At 44.1% G+C, this 14,794-nt stretch overlaps 5 protein-coding genes across 6 annotated transcripts; 3 read left to right on the forward strand and 2 right to left on the reverse strand.

Annotated features, from left to right (window-relative positions):
* Window positions 1–84: 84 nt before the first annotated feature.
* Window positions 85–984, reverse strand: BCIN_15g04530 (hypothetical protein). The gene has a single exon (XM_001548445.2). It carries the CDS (start codon window positions 853–855, stop codon window positions 265–267), a length of 591 nt encoding a protein of 196 aa, XP_001548495.1. The 5' UTR covers window positions 856–984; the 3' UTR covers window positions 85–264.
* Window positions 985–2,997: 2,013 nt separating this feature from the next.
* Window positions 2,998–6,519, forward strand: BCIN_15g04540 (hypothetical protein). Its single transcript, XM_024697640.1, has 2 exons — window positions 2,998–4,375; window positions 4,469–6,519. The coding sequence occupies exons 1-2, from the start codon at window positions 3,570–3,572 to the stop codon at window positions 5,919–5,921; spliced, it is 2,259 nt and encodes a 752-aa protein (XP_024553456.1). The 5' UTR covers window positions 2,998–3,569; the 3' UTR covers window positions 5,922–6,519.
* An 809-nt stretch (window positions 6,520–7,328) lies between these two features.
* Window positions 7,329–8,932, forward strand: BCIN_15g04550 (hypothetical protein). The gene has a single exon (XM_024697641.1). The coding sequence runs from the start codon at window positions 7,568–7,570 to the stop codon at window positions 8,678–8,680; it is 1,113 nt and encodes a 370-aa protein (XP_024553457.1). The 5' UTR covers window positions 7,329–7,567; the 3' UTR covers window positions 8,681–8,932.
* An 847-nt stretch (window positions 8,933–9,779) lies between these two features.
* Window positions 9,780–12,554, forward strand: BCIN_15g04560 (hypothetical protein). Of its 2 annotated transcripts, XM_001548441.2 has the most exons (2): window positions 9,780–12,290; window positions 12,352–12,554. In XM_001548441.2, exons 1-2 carry the CDS (start codon window positions 10,758–10,760, stop codon window positions 12,436–12,438), a joined length of 1,620 nt encoding a protein of 539 aa, XP_001548491.1. In that variant the 5' UTR covers window positions 9,780–10,757; the 3' UTR covers window positions 12,439–12,554. The 2 variants fall into 2 exon arrangements, with proteins under 2 accessions (XP_001548491.1, XP_024553458.1); XM_024697642.1 differs by having other exon boundaries at window positions 9,780–12,554.
* BCIN_15g04570 (hypothetical protein) lies at window positions 12,548–14,716 on the reverse strand. The gene is made up of 2 exons (XM_001548440.2): window positions 13,289–14,716; window positions 12,548–13,234 (listed from the first exon to the last, which is right to left on the reverse strand). Exons 1-2 carry the CDS (start codon window positions 14,474–14,476, stop codon window positions 12,983–12,985), a joined length of 1,440 nt encoding a protein of 479 aa, XP_001548490.1. The 5' UTR covers window positions 14,477–14,716; the 3' UTR covers window positions 12,548–12,982.
* Between the last annotated feature and the right edge of the window lie 78 nt (window positions 14,717–14,794).

Below are 14,794 nucleotides of genomic sequence, written 5' to 3' on the forward strand. Positions count from 1 at the left end.
TGCTACGCTACGCCATGGTATATCCCTTTCCTCTTTTCCTGACCTGCTAATGCATTCATCCATCCAATCCTTTTGTGTGCTCCATCGCAGTCCCGCCATGCCATGCCATACCCAATTCCCCCATACCATATCCCACCATACCATATCCCACCATACCATTCCTCACCATATATACAAGTATATCTCAAAGCTATGTTATATATGTGCAATCGCCGCCTTGTCCATTGCAGGGAGGAGCGAAGATAATGTAATATCGAGTAACATTCACATCGAATCGAAGTCTCCCTTCTTTGACTCCTTCCTTCTCTTCCCTCTAGTATTTCTTGTATTACGTTTCGCGATGCCATTTTTCTTATCGTTGGAATCAGGTCGCAATCGCTTTCTAACCATCACTTTTCTTATTTCAGTTGTGCGTCGCATAACCCATGAGTTCTTTTCCTTGTCGAAAAATGGTTCTTGCATTGTAGTGATGGTGATCATCAAGATGATTTTCGTGCCGCCTTTCGGGGACACGAATGTTTTGATGATTTTGGTTCTTTGGGTTGATACTAAACCTCTTGTAGTGGTGGAGGTATTTGATACTACTGCGGCACTCGAAGCAGGGTTTCTGGTTGGGAGACGTGTGATGGGGTTGTAGGTTCTTGAGCTCGTTGTTGGTAATGGGAGGAGAGGTTGTTGGAGGATAGTGGAGATGCTGGGAAGAGTTGGTGGGGTGGAGTTATTGTTATTTGATACATTGGTTGTATATATTGTGGGGGGAATGGTGATATTAGATGATGGATCTGAATTGGATGAAGAAACGTTTGTAGATGAAGAAGAGGAGTAGGAAACATTGGATGGCTTGATGGGCTTCATGTTTTTAATTTGCGTCGTCTATACAAGAAACTACTCATCAAATTACTCGCCAACTTTGTGGGTACTGTTCAACCGAACAGTAAGGAATATTATGGGGATGGTAAAGTCAAAACTTTCGAAAGTGCAATCAGATTGCTATGAGTTGAGTGTTTGAGTTTGGGTGATGGTCGTAAGATTATTTTTGGAATGGTAGCTTATAAGCAAGTCATGCTCAGCCTTACCCGCTTTGCAACAAGCATCCAACAAAGCTTTCATAAGAAGCGCTATGAAATTTTCACATCAATTAAGGTATAGCAGCAAAAGAGACCTGATTACAATCTTTGCTCACACGAAAGTTGTCCTCGGGTAGGGGAGATAATCGACCACCGATGGCCAAGAAAGAGACCACAAGCGCGATATGAGGCCGCTGTGGTACGTTGAAAAGCATGGGCTTTTGCCTAACCCCTTTATCGGCTACAAGAAAATTACAGAAGACTATCAGGAAATTATCTGGCGCAGTAGACGCGAAAGAAACGGAAAACACGGCAAAGAAAAGGTCGCAAGCTTGGTCGAATAGCTGACAGATTATAGGTTGCTCCAAGTGAATCAATTCATTTCAGTGTTTCATTAAAACGTTGGATTAAATATCTGGCATTTAAACTGCCCGCCAATATATTGCTAACCAAAAGGCTTTAAAGTCTATATAATCATGTGGTTGTGATCCTTTGGAGCAGTAGAATCTGTGGAAGCGGATCACGCACAAACGCGGGTATCCATCGGGATCCTACAAAAGTTTCGATTCAAAGGTCGTTTACATGGCCGCATACCCCAACAATAGTGCTCGCATGCCACAACACTTATATTCTGACCTAACAATAATATATATGACCAATACACTTATTAGGCTTATCTACTTGGCATTGGCTTCAAGAACGCCGCCTGTTGCGAGGGAAGATTCGCTTAGGAAAATATTGAATTATGACGAATTAAAGTCGCTCTTCTAGGCCAATATAAAGTTTGATCAGAGTTCGGGAAAATGTGAGTCTTGCGCGGGTGTACACGCGCATTGATGGTTCGGCATGGCACATTTTTTGTAGCTACCAGAGGAAAGTTGTACTCATAACACCATCGGCCTGGCCGTGATCGTGGCCACATTTGTGAGTAATTTCAGTGCTCCATTATCCAGCATCCTAGATGTTCATAAAAAAAATCGAACAAAATAGGTTGAATTAAGACGGAAATCATGATTGGAAGGGCGACCGTCTTAGGTGACTTAATCCATACCAATTCACCATAGTGTACACTGTACATAACCCACAGGATTCAATTGTAGAATGCTCCGAAGGATTATTGTTTAGAAGAAGGTATTCTGATTGAATCTGCTTAGATCTGCTCACTTCCCCGGCTTTGAAAACGGTGACCCCGAAGAGTATACATGATTGGACAAGATATGAGATAGTCTATAGATACCTAAATACTTTGTTTGCCATAGCAGATAGGGATCTGGGACACAAGCTGTCATGGTTTGGTGTAGATGTAGGTGTAGATGTTGATGTTGATGTTGATGTTTGTTATGCTGATGATATTGTGTGTTGGACAGAACTGGATACAAGAAGGGCAAATGATCTGGAGATGTGATATCACGTGATTTATGGATCCTCCAACAGCCAACGCTAGCACAGACCTAAGAGACCTTGGCCTACGATTGTTCTAGCTACCCCTCTCCGTAAGGATGTATCCGATGTTACGATGTACCGGTGCTTCGTATTATATACTTCAAGCCCTTCAACAAATTTTTCAATGCTTGGACTTCCGCAAGAGCACTTAGTTTGCTGAAAATAAACCTCATCTGCATGCTCCCCCGCCACTTTCCTAATGCCTACTGTATCAAGGGTCCAAAGTTGTGGACTGTCCCATCTGTCCGTCTGTCCATCCAATCATCCATGTTGAGATTTCGAGTGAGCTCTACCCAATTCGCCACTGACAAGCTTTTCTTGCCTGTCGACACGCAGCAGGCAAGTCCCTGTTACCAAGAGATGATCCTCAAGTGAAGGTTCTTACCTCATTGCACCATTGGAATACTAGCTCGAGACACGGCTAGCTTACTATCACTGCGGTACTGAATTCCTCTGCGGAACGATCGATAGCACATCCGCATCTTCAACAACCGATATATTCTTAAAGTTGCTCGACTCTCAGACTCTCAGACCTGGTGCTAGAGGATCAAGGTCTCCAGAAAAACTCATTGTTAACCCCAAGTAGCTCTGCCAGTCAATGATTAATGAGCAACCGCTCGGAACTTCTTAGCATTGCCCCGCGCACTTACATCATGAGAAACTCTAAAATGCCCCTCATTACTCTTCATTTCCAAAAAGAACTGTACTACTGCAAATTTGAACTTTTGGCCAGATTTAATTTGATGATCTAAATTATGCCTGCAAGCCTGGAAAGGGGTTCTTTAGATCCTGAGCTTCATAGCTAGTTCATTTGAATTGTTGAGAATTCTTTCTTTGCAAAAGTCGCAAGCATTAAACTTCACTGTTTTAGGTACTCATCGACTCTCGATTGAAAGATATCCAATAATTGAAAATCTACACTGCGTCGAATCAACCACCATACATCTGCCTTGTTTATTGAACCTGATTCTAGGAGCCGAAACGGTTGGAAATCGAACTTTTAAGGTTGCGATTCTTCACAACGAAGATAACTACAACAAACTCCATTGTGTGGAGATAATGGCGATGACAACTCAGTGCGGATCGGGACATTCTCTTGGTGTCGTACATGTGGGGGGGGACACGAGACACAACAATAATGAAGATACAATAAGCACAGATTTGGTTCTGGCAGAGCTTGGGGCGGTTGATTTGCTCCGGCAAGACAGCAGGCCCTCATTCATTGTTGATATGTCGATGGAAAACGAGATTTGCGGACTTCGCGTAGTCTTCACGAACGATGCCTTCCAGACTTACACCAAATTCAAAAACATTGATTCATGGCTTTCAGGCAACTTGAGTCAGGGTGGAAATGCATTTGTCAAATGGATACATACTCGACCCAGCAAGGCAGTTAATCAATATTGGTTCCGGCACCAAAGATGGTCTAAAGTTCTATTAGGAGATCGATGGTGTGTGGTTTCTGGACATGAGATGGCATTCTCGAAGTCAGTACAAGAAGATACCAACGCCATTCATTGCAATCAACTTCAATCAAGAACTCCACAAGGGATGCTTTCTCCAATTAAAAAATGGAATCAGAATTCTTACCTTCATTCGGAAACCCACTATTCCATTATGAGGTCACCCGGCTCCCATAACTCAGCTGTAGCTGCTCACGCATATTTTACACCCTCTCTATCCTTTGAGACGCCGTTCGCCAAGTTCTTCTGTAGTAAAGATTGGTCTTCTACAGCCGTAGAGGCCATCTCGGAACAGCTCTTGGATATGACGAGTCTAATCTCCAATTTCAGCCAATTATCTCCTATAGCCATGTTTATTATGGATGCAAAAGACGGAAGCTTATTATTCGCGAATGAGGCCTGGTATGTTCCACCTAGTCATTCATATTTCCTTATATCTGCAGATGCGACGAATCATTTGACCTCAGATCTTTAGCTAATATGGATTGTTTCAAGGACAAGAATCACAGGTGGAACAATAGATGAGCATTCAAATCTAAGATGGCTCGACTGTTTGATTGATGAAGATAGAGAATTTGTCGCGGAACAATGGTACACCCTTCTAAACAAAAAATGCCCAGTTCACTTTCAAGGAAGGTGCAAAACACTCTGGAGACCCAAAGTCCCAGATCCTTCCTTATTTGGAGAGAATGAAGTTTACTACACGTGGGGCGAGTGTAGTGCGGTCCCGCGACTCAACGCCAACGGGGAGGTGGAGCATGTTGTTGGCTGTCTTAGTGATGTTACACATATTAAATGGGCTACTCAAATGCAGGAAAGAAGGTTAAGTGATGCAGTAAAGGAGAAGAAGGAACGAGAAGAATTCATGAACATGACAAGTCATGAGCTGATGAACCCACTTTCGGCCGCCGTCCAAGCAGCACACACCATGATCTCTAGTCTTGATGAGATCAATAAAGCTCTTTCTCATACTCATGACAACGTCCTTCATGACGACAATTCAAAAAGTTATGGGGAGATTAAGACGAGTGTAAGGCGCAATATCGAAATCGCGAAAATCATTCTAGCTTGTGGAGAACATCAGCAAAAATTGGTGGAGGACGCTCGTATGATGTCTAAACTGGATATCAATCTGTTTTTAATTTCACCAACTCGAACGGAACCAATTCGTGTTGTCGATACAGCTATGTCTATGCTCTCTGGAGAAACATCGAAGTTAGATATTAGTATCCGACTCGAGGTGGACCCCTCCATGGAAGCTTTAAGTTCGCAATGGCTTTGCTTCGATCCTTCAAGATTTCTACAACTACTCCTCAATCTCCTCACGAATGCCAACCAATACGCAAAATCATCCAAAACGCGAAATGTAGTAGTGCGTCTTGGAGCCACAACTGGATCCCCTTACCACAAAGAGATGGGGCGAGAGATACAATACATACCTCTTCGCACAGCACGAAGTGATCCGACTTTGAAAGACGCTTCGGGAACAGGAGAGATAGTATACCTTCATTGCTCAATCACAGACACTGGCAAAGGATTGAGTGAAACGGAGAGACAGACACTCTTCAAGAAATTCTCTCAAACACATTTAAGCACGCACACGAAGTATGGCGATTCTGGTCTGGGATTGTTCATCTGTCGGGAGCTTGCGGAGTTGCAGGGAGGTGCAATTGGTATTGGATATGCGGATTCTCAAGCAACGGGTAGCACTTTCGCTTTTTATATCAAGACAAGGCGATCTGAATACAAACCAGCGGAACTACCGCAGGAAACGTCGACGGGATCGTCTCAATTGGAGGATCAATCTTCAATGGGCGACTTCGATGTCGGATCTGATACTGATGTTATTTCGATGTCTGAGCTGGAATTTTCAGAGCCCGAGATGACTGATTCCGAGGCTCTTAAGTGTCGGATCAACGGACATATTCATAGTACTAGCTTTCCCTAGTTTCAACGATATCAAGGATTACAATAATGTATCTAAGATTTCAGTACTTACAAATTCAGTCACTAAATTGATACCGGCATTAACATTTGTATGGATTGTGGTAAAGAAACAGAAGTTGATCAGGAGAACTTGGATGGAGTTGTGAGGTTGAATGCTCAAGGGGCAGAATTTGAGTCAAAATTTCGAGTCAAAACCCCGAACCAGGAGAAAGTACTGGGCAAGGGCCAAGGCAGCCACATGATATGAAATTGTGAATCTGTTTCTGAGGAAGTATGGAGTTCGAGACTTGATATCTAAAAGCGGATTTTGGTCGTTGGAATGTCTTGTAGGGGAATGTCTGGTAGTGTATGCAATTGGATGAACGAACTAGCAGTTGCAAGATGGAGAAGAATGATAAAATATGCAATCATCACTTACCATAAGACTTTTTGAGTAACGCCTGTCTACATTAATATAAATGTACCGAAAAGTAACAATCAATTACATCAAGAGTTTCTTAGGAATATCACACAACGCCGTCTCAAGTTTTCGAATAGATATCGGATAGTATTCGAATATCGACTCATCCACTCAAGTTTACGAAGTAAAGAGCACATGAATTACAACGAACATATCTAAGAGGAACCTACCATCATCGCGCCACGCGAAACTTTGATGCCCAATCCTCTGCATCTATATTCAAACATAAGCGCTCGCTCATCCACGAATCAATCATTTTGTCCCTCTGCCAAACTTGCGATTGATATCCTCCTATGATATCTGAATCCCCCCCTCTCTCCTCAAATCTCCTCCCATACAACCCCCTGCAAATTCATCTACCTCGTAACGAGTCACCATAAGTGGGCTCTCGAAGAAATTTCACCAGGACCATTTTCACGACCGTGCAAACAAACAAGCATAGATCGTATCGGCACGTCACCCTTTTAGGATATACACCCGACAGCCTAGCCGAATCAACGACCTGTTCTTTTCTCTCTTTAGGCTGCCCTCTGCACACTCTCCACAAGACAACCAAAAAGATTTTCTCTGGAAATATGCCATATACTCAAGATCGAGAGTTGAGAATCCTGCATACTTGATTGTCGATTTCATGGCTCAGCGCTGCGGGATTGTTACGAGTATATTTATATCTTCGTGAAGCTCTGAGTCGCGTCTTTGGGTCGATATCGATTATTCAATATCTCTGTGTGAATAACCCAACTCGGTCGCAATGCCAAGTACAAAAGGAGGAATTGTCACTCCGTCTTATGGTAGAAAGAGGCACAGCAGGGGAGTTTGTAAGGCAGGAGTGGGTTCGTCTAGAGTAACATTCAATAGCTAATTTCATGCTTAATTTAAGGTTAAGTGTGATTCACGTACTATAAGTTGACATTTATCCTTACTGTCGCCCAATTTATTTTTATTTTCGGTATTGTTTTGTTGTCGTTTTTGTTGTCGTTTTTGTTGTCGCGGTTGGTTTTTGCTGTCGCTGTCGCTATTGTTATCTTCTCACTACACTCTTCATTCGTCTCTCGTTAAAAGTTTTTGCACAAGCGCACAAAAATAAAATATAACAATTTGCATACATTGTTGCCTACACTCAACACCATTCACCAATCACAAGAAAGAAGTTTAATTCGAGTCTGATATCATACAAACGCACAGATATGAGGTCTCTCCTCATACCCTGCCTCTTCTTGGCCCCAATCCTCGCAGCACCAGCACCTTACATCATCACAAGTTACGTCGAACTATCCGTATACACCCACCTAGAAGCCGAAACCCTTCTTGGCACCACCTACACCGAAGAAGTTGAAACCATCACTCGCGAAGTCATTCCAGATGCGACTCCCGTCACAGATGCTGTCAAAACACTGACTGACACATCCGCCTACGCACACATCACCATTGTTGAAGTAGTTCTTCCACCCGGTAGCGGTTCTCGGCCCACTTCCAGCTACGATTACTATGCGACGACCACTGCTGTTCAAACCAGCTACGTAGTTCCAATAACCTACACCCCAAAACCCAGCTGTACGGGCACGGCTCAGAACTGGACATATGTAACCAACGTCCCGATCTACATCCCCACGATCCTCGCAAGTTTTATTACGCCTTCGGCTCTCACCACCTCCATTTCAAGATACACTTACTATGATGATCGTGTGAATGCCGCAACATACGTCAACGCCATTCTCAATCCCACCGACGTGGCAGCCGATTCGTTGGCCAGCGCTTATTCAAACTATGAACCCTATTCCATGAGTTATTGCTACACTCCCACAACAACATGCATCACTCTCATCTCGACCGCAACCTGTACTCCCACATGGAGATACCCCGGCTACGAGTCCCCCTCAAACAGTCGCGGCAGCTCTTCATCCGACGATTTATACTCCTGCGACCAGTATTATTGCGGAGACCGCGCGATTCTGCTGTTAATCATCTGTATTCCTGTCGGTTGGGTTGTGCTTTGGTTACTCCTTGGACTTTTGGAATCCTGGCTTTCGTTTAAGGGGATCATGTTGGGGTTGAATCGGAAACGAGGAGTTCCGTATGCGTGGTGTTGTATCTTGATGCTTTTCCTGTGTTTTACGGGACCCACGTATAGAGCCAAGAGTGCGGAGGAACAAGAACGGTTGAAGACGCAGTGGAAGGAGATGGGTGCGGGCAAGAAGTTGGTGTTGTGGTTAAAGTGGGGGTTTAGGTGGAAGTACCCGGATATGTTGGGAGAGGAACCGGAGAAAAGTAAAAGAGCTTTTAGAGAAGGGTGTTTGTAGATTCTCTGTTTGTGTTGGATTTGGTTTCGTACAGTATATTTGTTTTATGTATCGAATCCAATCTGCACAACGAGTTTACTCTCAACTCAGTAATTCGAAGTTATCGTTGCAACTGGGTGGGAAATGAGAATTGCATGGATAGACGGTAATGTTATGATGATGAAGTCGGTATATACCAAGATAGTTTAGATATAGATAGACTTAGTGTCTAATTTTTAATTCAATACGTGATCAACACAACAATCACTATCAACCTTGTTCTCGGAAGAATACCTAGTTCTAATTGCAGTATATCTTCCTCATCCATTCTCTACCCTAGATAAAGAATCGCTGAAGTATCATACATATAAGGGAAAGAACCCTCATCATACCAGTTGAAACGCCCGCTCTCTTCCCTTCCCCAAAAAAACAAAACTAGTAATCAAACCGCCTTAAATAAATCTGCAAAATCCAGAACTCAAGAACGACATCTATATAGCCTCGCGAGCAAACTGATTTCCTCGCCTATACTTCACACGCTTTACACAATTCTTCATCTTTGATTCCATTCCATCAACTTTCCCCCGCTTTTAGCTCCTATGATGTCACCAACTTGTACACCCCTCGCTTCCAAGTTATCGACAGACTTCTTCAATATCGTAATCGGTACGGGGTTTTGATTTCCGCCTCCCTAATCCCGATGAGCACCAACGGTTCGAATAGCTAAATAATCTAGCAAAGAAAGCATTTCTTCCCCAGATCCGCTGAAGGGCGCATCACATTTGAGGCAAAGCCTTAGATCTTCGGTTGATAAGAACAAGGGATGTGAGGGTCATTATTGTCAAGATGACCAAGCATGCTTCGCTTGAAATATCGAGGTTAGACATACAGGTATAGGGAGCGAGAACATGCAAATAAGTTCAAATAAAACACCTCACCACTTCCTTGTCATGAACTCGAGGTAACCAGAACTCTCGGGTACTTGTTCTTAAATTGGTATATATCCGACGAACACCTAGTAATTGTAGACGAATCTGGATATCAGAAATACATATCTATTGTCAAGGGAGCCAAAGACGTGTCTGAGAAGCCCATCAGCTCATCAAAGTGTTTGTCATTAGAGAGAGCTTGAAAGAAGAAGAAGAAGAATATAAAAGCATCTACTTCGTACAACTTTCAGATCTACATGGTTTCATGCTGAGGCAAGATTGACTCAAGTACAACCAACTCATACCGGAAAGCGATGAATCCCAAAGAAAGAAATATTCCAGAATAAACACGTGAGTTTCCAAAGAAGTAAAGAGATGAGACACCGCAAGTGAGATTATCGTTGCGTATCAATAATCCCAAATCTACACGCCTCGTCGTCGACACAACATCATCAAGCTTGCCTCAAATCCAAGAACCAAATGATTCTGCACCTACCATAGCAACTCTAGAGTTGAACATCCATACACACCAGAACCCCGAAACCGCGATAAAACAAAACATTGAAGAACCACACTCCAAAGTAAGAGATCTCGAGAGGCCTCCACAATATCACGCGTCCGTCACAACCATCCAAATCCAACAAAACGTGCACTCACACGTGACCCCCCTCGCATTCGTTCACCAAAACAGCAAAGCGTCTTCCAGTGTCCGCTCGACCAATCGAATCCCTGTATATCTCTCTAACCGAAATACATTCTTCTCAATGCATACGGATCAACATCAGCACTCTTCAATATACGCGCAGCAACATGGAATGGATGACGCATTACTCACTTCAAACAATCTAATTGCTCCGTGCAACACATGGAGAATCCCAAGAAGGAAATGTAGAAGTTGTTAGTGCAGCTACAAGGCTGAGTACCTGGGTAGCGTTACTCCTAATCCCAGGTAACGTGTATGTTCTGAAAACGGAGGGGTATTGCGATGATGAATTTCTCGAGTATATATATGAGTATCTGGATCGAGAGTTTTCATCTCCCCCTTCACCTTTTAAGCTTTACAATTCCCAAGTGTTTCGACCCTGTTATAAAATTTTCTCCCGACGTTCCATACTCAGTTCTCCTTATATACTATCACATTACATCTTTCTTCACATAACCATCTATCCATGTCTTTCATAATCGAAGGGGCAATAAAAGGCATCGCAGCCGGTATTGGTCTCGCGTCCGAGAGTGTGCACGCCCATAAAGCAAAGAAAGCCAGTAAAGTTCATTCTCCATCTCCACAAGCATTCAGTGGTGAGGACATTCAATCTCGATCATCTAGCTCCAATGCCTTGAGAATCTCGCATGAAGATCCCATGGCCGTAATGTGCAGTTCTCCACCCGAAGAAAACGATGAACAGATTTGGGAGTTAGATGCTGCACAAGATGAGCTTGCACTCGAACACGAGATCGCTGTCTCTCCGCCCCACGAGACGCACCAAGTTTCCCCCTCAGACCTTACGGTACAGGAAATCGAAGCAGATGATCAAGGCCCCCAAGGAAAAGAAAAACACACTGTTTTCATGAAAGTATTCGTCTCCCGCTTCATTGCCAAATATCCCGCCCCTCAATATCCATCATCCCATTCCATCACCAACCGACTCCCCCTTCCCGTCATTCTCCCCCAACGCCGACCCAAAAGCCGTTCTCGAGGCTTCATCCACGCCTATGCTCCTCTCCTCCAAGACTGTGATATCTCCGAGGCCATGTGGCTTGATTTCCTGCGTACATTTAACGAAGCAACCCAAGCCTCCCCTTGGATCCAATGCATAAATTTTGCCGGGTTGGCCGCGCATGGAGTTGCTCCCGGCGTTGCTATCGCTGTTCAGATAGCGATTGCAGTTGCTATCAAAACTGCAAATGAGATTCATTCTCGTCAACGAACAAATTCATTCCTGGACGCGATGAATAACCAATTCTTTCGTCCTCGTGGTCTGTATGCATTGGTATTGACTTGGAATCCAGATGATGGAAGTCATACGAGTATGGTTGATATGACATCCACCATTTCAAAATCAATTGATCCACAAACTGGAGAATCAAAAACCAGGAATAAATTTCATACGTCATCCGGAAACACATATGGTGATTTCGAGTTTCCAGAAGCTGCACCTCTTATTTTTCCGGCTCTCGATGCGACTTTAGCAAATACGGGATCAGAGGAAGAAGAAAAACTCAAGGAAAAGTTGAAAAGGAAAGGAAATTTTGTATCTGATTACATGGATCGAAGAGCACGAGCGCAATACGCAGCGCATAATCCCAATAGCTTTTTGTCGACTGGGCCAAAGGAGAAGTTTACGAGTCGGTATGCGGATCCGAATCACCCGGCGAGTAGTGGAAATCCATGGAGCTTGATTACAGGTGGTAAGTTTAATCCACCTATGGGGAAAGACTTGGTGGCTGCTAGAATGGGAGGAGGGGGGTTTGGTGGAAGAGGTGGAGGACTAGGTGGACTTGGTGCCGTCTTCGGTAGCGAGCGTTCCGAGTTAGGTAGGAGACAAGCACAATCAGATGGCAGAATAGGTCGACAGCGTGGAGGTAATGAAGAACAGCAGCAGCACAGAAATAACCCAAGAGGAATGAACAGCTTCGGGGGACTTGGAGGGTTTGGTGGCCCTGATATCATAACGAAGGGAGTTAAGAAGATTCTGGGTAACGTGAGTACTGCCTAGTTCAACAAGTTGAATGCAAGAGAGTGATTGCTAATAAACATCACAGAATATTCTATATCTCGTGGTAGTAAACATGCCAAGCGATGAAGAAATTGCAACGGCTAGCGCGCAGATCAGAAGTTGGGGTGTTTGAAAATTTGGGGTTGTAATATTGTATACGACATGCAGAAGCGATACTTGTGAGGGGCAAGACAGATGCAATTGAGAAGAAGAGTATATTTGCTTTAAAAAATCGAGTTCAATCTATCATCTTCCCCACATTGCCCCAATATAGCAGTAAGGCCGTGCTTACTATCAGACCCGTCGTTCTGGTAATTAATCACAAACTATGTGAATCCACTTACCATTCAATGCAAGCCACATCACTTGTGTCTATAAAACTCATCCACATATCACGTGTAAATGGATACGTGGCGCAAATGTAAGACGGTAACGTACCCATGATCATTTTATCTCACCACTAGAAAGATATGAATGAATGTAAAGTTGATTTGTTGCACATCTCATTGTTGCACCGAGTGATGGGATGAACTTGTCCTGCTAGGGTAGTGAACAGGCGGTGTGGTGATGCGGATTGATTGGGGGTGAATAGTTCTAGTGGAGCTTGTGTTACACCCGTGGCGATCCAGGTCTAGAACATGTCTTGGTTTCTCGGGCGCGAGACAGAGATGTATGATCTAGAAATAATTTGCACTTCCAGCATAATCCCCCTTTGTGCCCGGGAATGCACCAACTGGTGTTCCGTTGTTCTCCTCATCGGAACTATTGTCCTCTTCGTACGTATCCGCTCGATCTGGAGGCGCTCTCATACTTTCAAGGACTTGACTGTCAAGACTTGGAGGGCTGTAAGATTTTAGTGTATGCATTTCCCGTCCGGATGGTAGAGCTGAGATGAGTGTTCCAATAGAGGGTATGAGCTGTGTACCGATCTGTGTTTGCCATTAGTACTGGGTTTTGCAGAGAATAGAAGGGGTGTAGCCTACAGTGTCGTTCATCTTCACCCATTTCTTCTCCAGCATTTCCAGAACTCTGCCCTCCTCCGCTTTCCCTGCATCACTTCCCCAATCCTTCCCCTTTTCAACTCTACGATCCTCTCTCTTTTCTGTCCATTCTTTCTTTAATCTCCCGAATCCCATTCCAGAGGATTTCTTTCCATCATCTCCCACTAGCATACCCAGCTCACTCAAGCCAGCTCTCAACCATCCAATACCATCACCTGTCTTCCCTCCTAACTCCGCATCCACCCCAAAGAATCTGCAAGCTTTTCCTCTTCCCACTCTTCGCAAGTCCTCCACGTATTTTAACAACTCAGCATCGACCTTTCCCTTTCCTCCATTGCCCATTCCACCTAGCATGGCGACAGCATTACCCGCATGGTCAGCGGCAGCAAGACATAATCTTGCAAAAAGATGAGCGCGAACTTTGGGCATCTCAGGAGCTTTGATCATCCATTCTTTATCATTTTTGTTACGATCTTGTTGCACTGCTGCTGGGTATGGATCATCTTTTAGAACCGCCAGTAATGTACTTTCGGCCAAGGCTAAGCTACTAAGGGCACGGAAAACTGGGTTTGAGATATCAGGACAAGGGGGTGGAGAAGTAAGACTCGTTGATCGGGAGAACAGATAGTTATGAATCGAACCAGCTGCTAGCAATTGCTCTGTAGCAGCTTTGATACATGAAGTTCTTTGATCAGGTGATGGTGACGCTGTCGCAGATGAATAGAGTGGATGTAATGAGGATCGTGAAAGAAGAACATGGGTATAGGCTAGTGTTGAAAGAACGAAATAAATTTCATATTCCAAACTCTGTATCTTCAACCTTGGAATTTCTCTTCCGGGTATTGGGGGATCTGAAAGGGTTGGACGCCATTCTAGAGTTGGTGTCGAAGTGAGGATGATATCTATGTGTTCTGCTCCGGGATCAAATTGAGAGGATATACCAGAGTCGATGGCTAAGAGATAAGGGATGTAGTTGTTGAGTGCTTGGAGAATAGATGCAAGATTTGAAGATTGCTGTGAAGGAGTAAGTCGTTTGTGCCTCTTCAGCACATCACGAAGAACCCCTCTGTACGTGCTTGCGGTTAAAGGCAGTGAGGGGTGTGAGTCGCTTGTGAAATATGACGAGAAAGAAAACGAAGATGTTGTGGGAAGTTCAAGTGGGAAGGGCATGATTGAATGTGTGAATGCGAATCAGTAGAATGCCTTTGGACACGGCGTGAAGTTCAATGCTCCCACTCCACGTGACTCTTTGAGGTTTATAATGAGTGTTCGCAAGCGGTAGGAGTCTTTGTTCGTGGACAGTGGGTGGTTGTGCAGATGTTGCCGACTCATCAACCCGTGTCAAAAGAATGAGGATATAAATTGAAACATCAAAGAGGAAGTGGTGGTGAGAGAGCCAGTCGAATGGTCGGACCCTCGTTTGGAATTTGGCGGGGCAATGATATTGAATGCATTGATGGCTTTTGGAGATGACCGTAGCAATTTGCC

The sequence above is a fragment of the Botrytis cinerea genome, chromosome 15 (assembly GCF_000143535.2).
Source record: "Botrytis cinerea B05.10 chromosome 15, complete sequence".
NCBI classification, from domain to species: Eukaryota; Fungi; Ascomycota; class Leotiomycetes; order Helotiales; family Sclerotiniaceae; genus Botrytis; species Botrytis cinerea.

Coding starts and splice junctions, on each gene's coding strand:
- BCIN_15g04530 (XM_001548445.2), bottom strand. CDS start 855: ATGAAGCCCATCAAGCCATCCAATGTTTCCTACTCCTCTTCTTCATCT.
- BCIN_15g04550 (XM_024697641.1), top strand. CDS start 7,568: ATGAGGTCTCTCCTCATACCCTGCCTCTTCTTGGCCCCAATCCTCGCA.
- BCIN_15g04560 (XM_001548441.2), top strand. CDS start 10,758: ATGTCTTTCATAATCGAAGGGGCAATAAAAGGCATCGCAGCCGGTATT. Junction 12,291..12,351: donor TTAAGAAGATTCTGGGTAAC/GTGAGTACTGCC, acceptor TAAACATCACAG/AATATTCTATATCTCGTGGT.
- BCIN_15g04540 (XM_024697640.1), top strand. CDS start 3,570: ATGGCGATGACAACTCAGTGCGGATCGGGACATTCTCTTGGTGTCGTA. Junction 4,376..4,468: donor TTATTCGCGAATGAGGCCTG/GTATGTTCCACC, acceptor GATTGTTTCAAG/GACAAGAATCACAGGTGGAA.
- BCIN_15g04570 (XM_001548440.2), bottom strand. CDS start 14,476: ATGCCCTTCCCACTTGAACTTCCCACAACATCTTCGTTTTCTTTCTCG. Junction 13,235..13,288: donor GGGTGAAGATGAACGACACT/GTAGGCTACACC, acceptor TGGCAAACACAG/ATCGGTACACAGCTCATACC.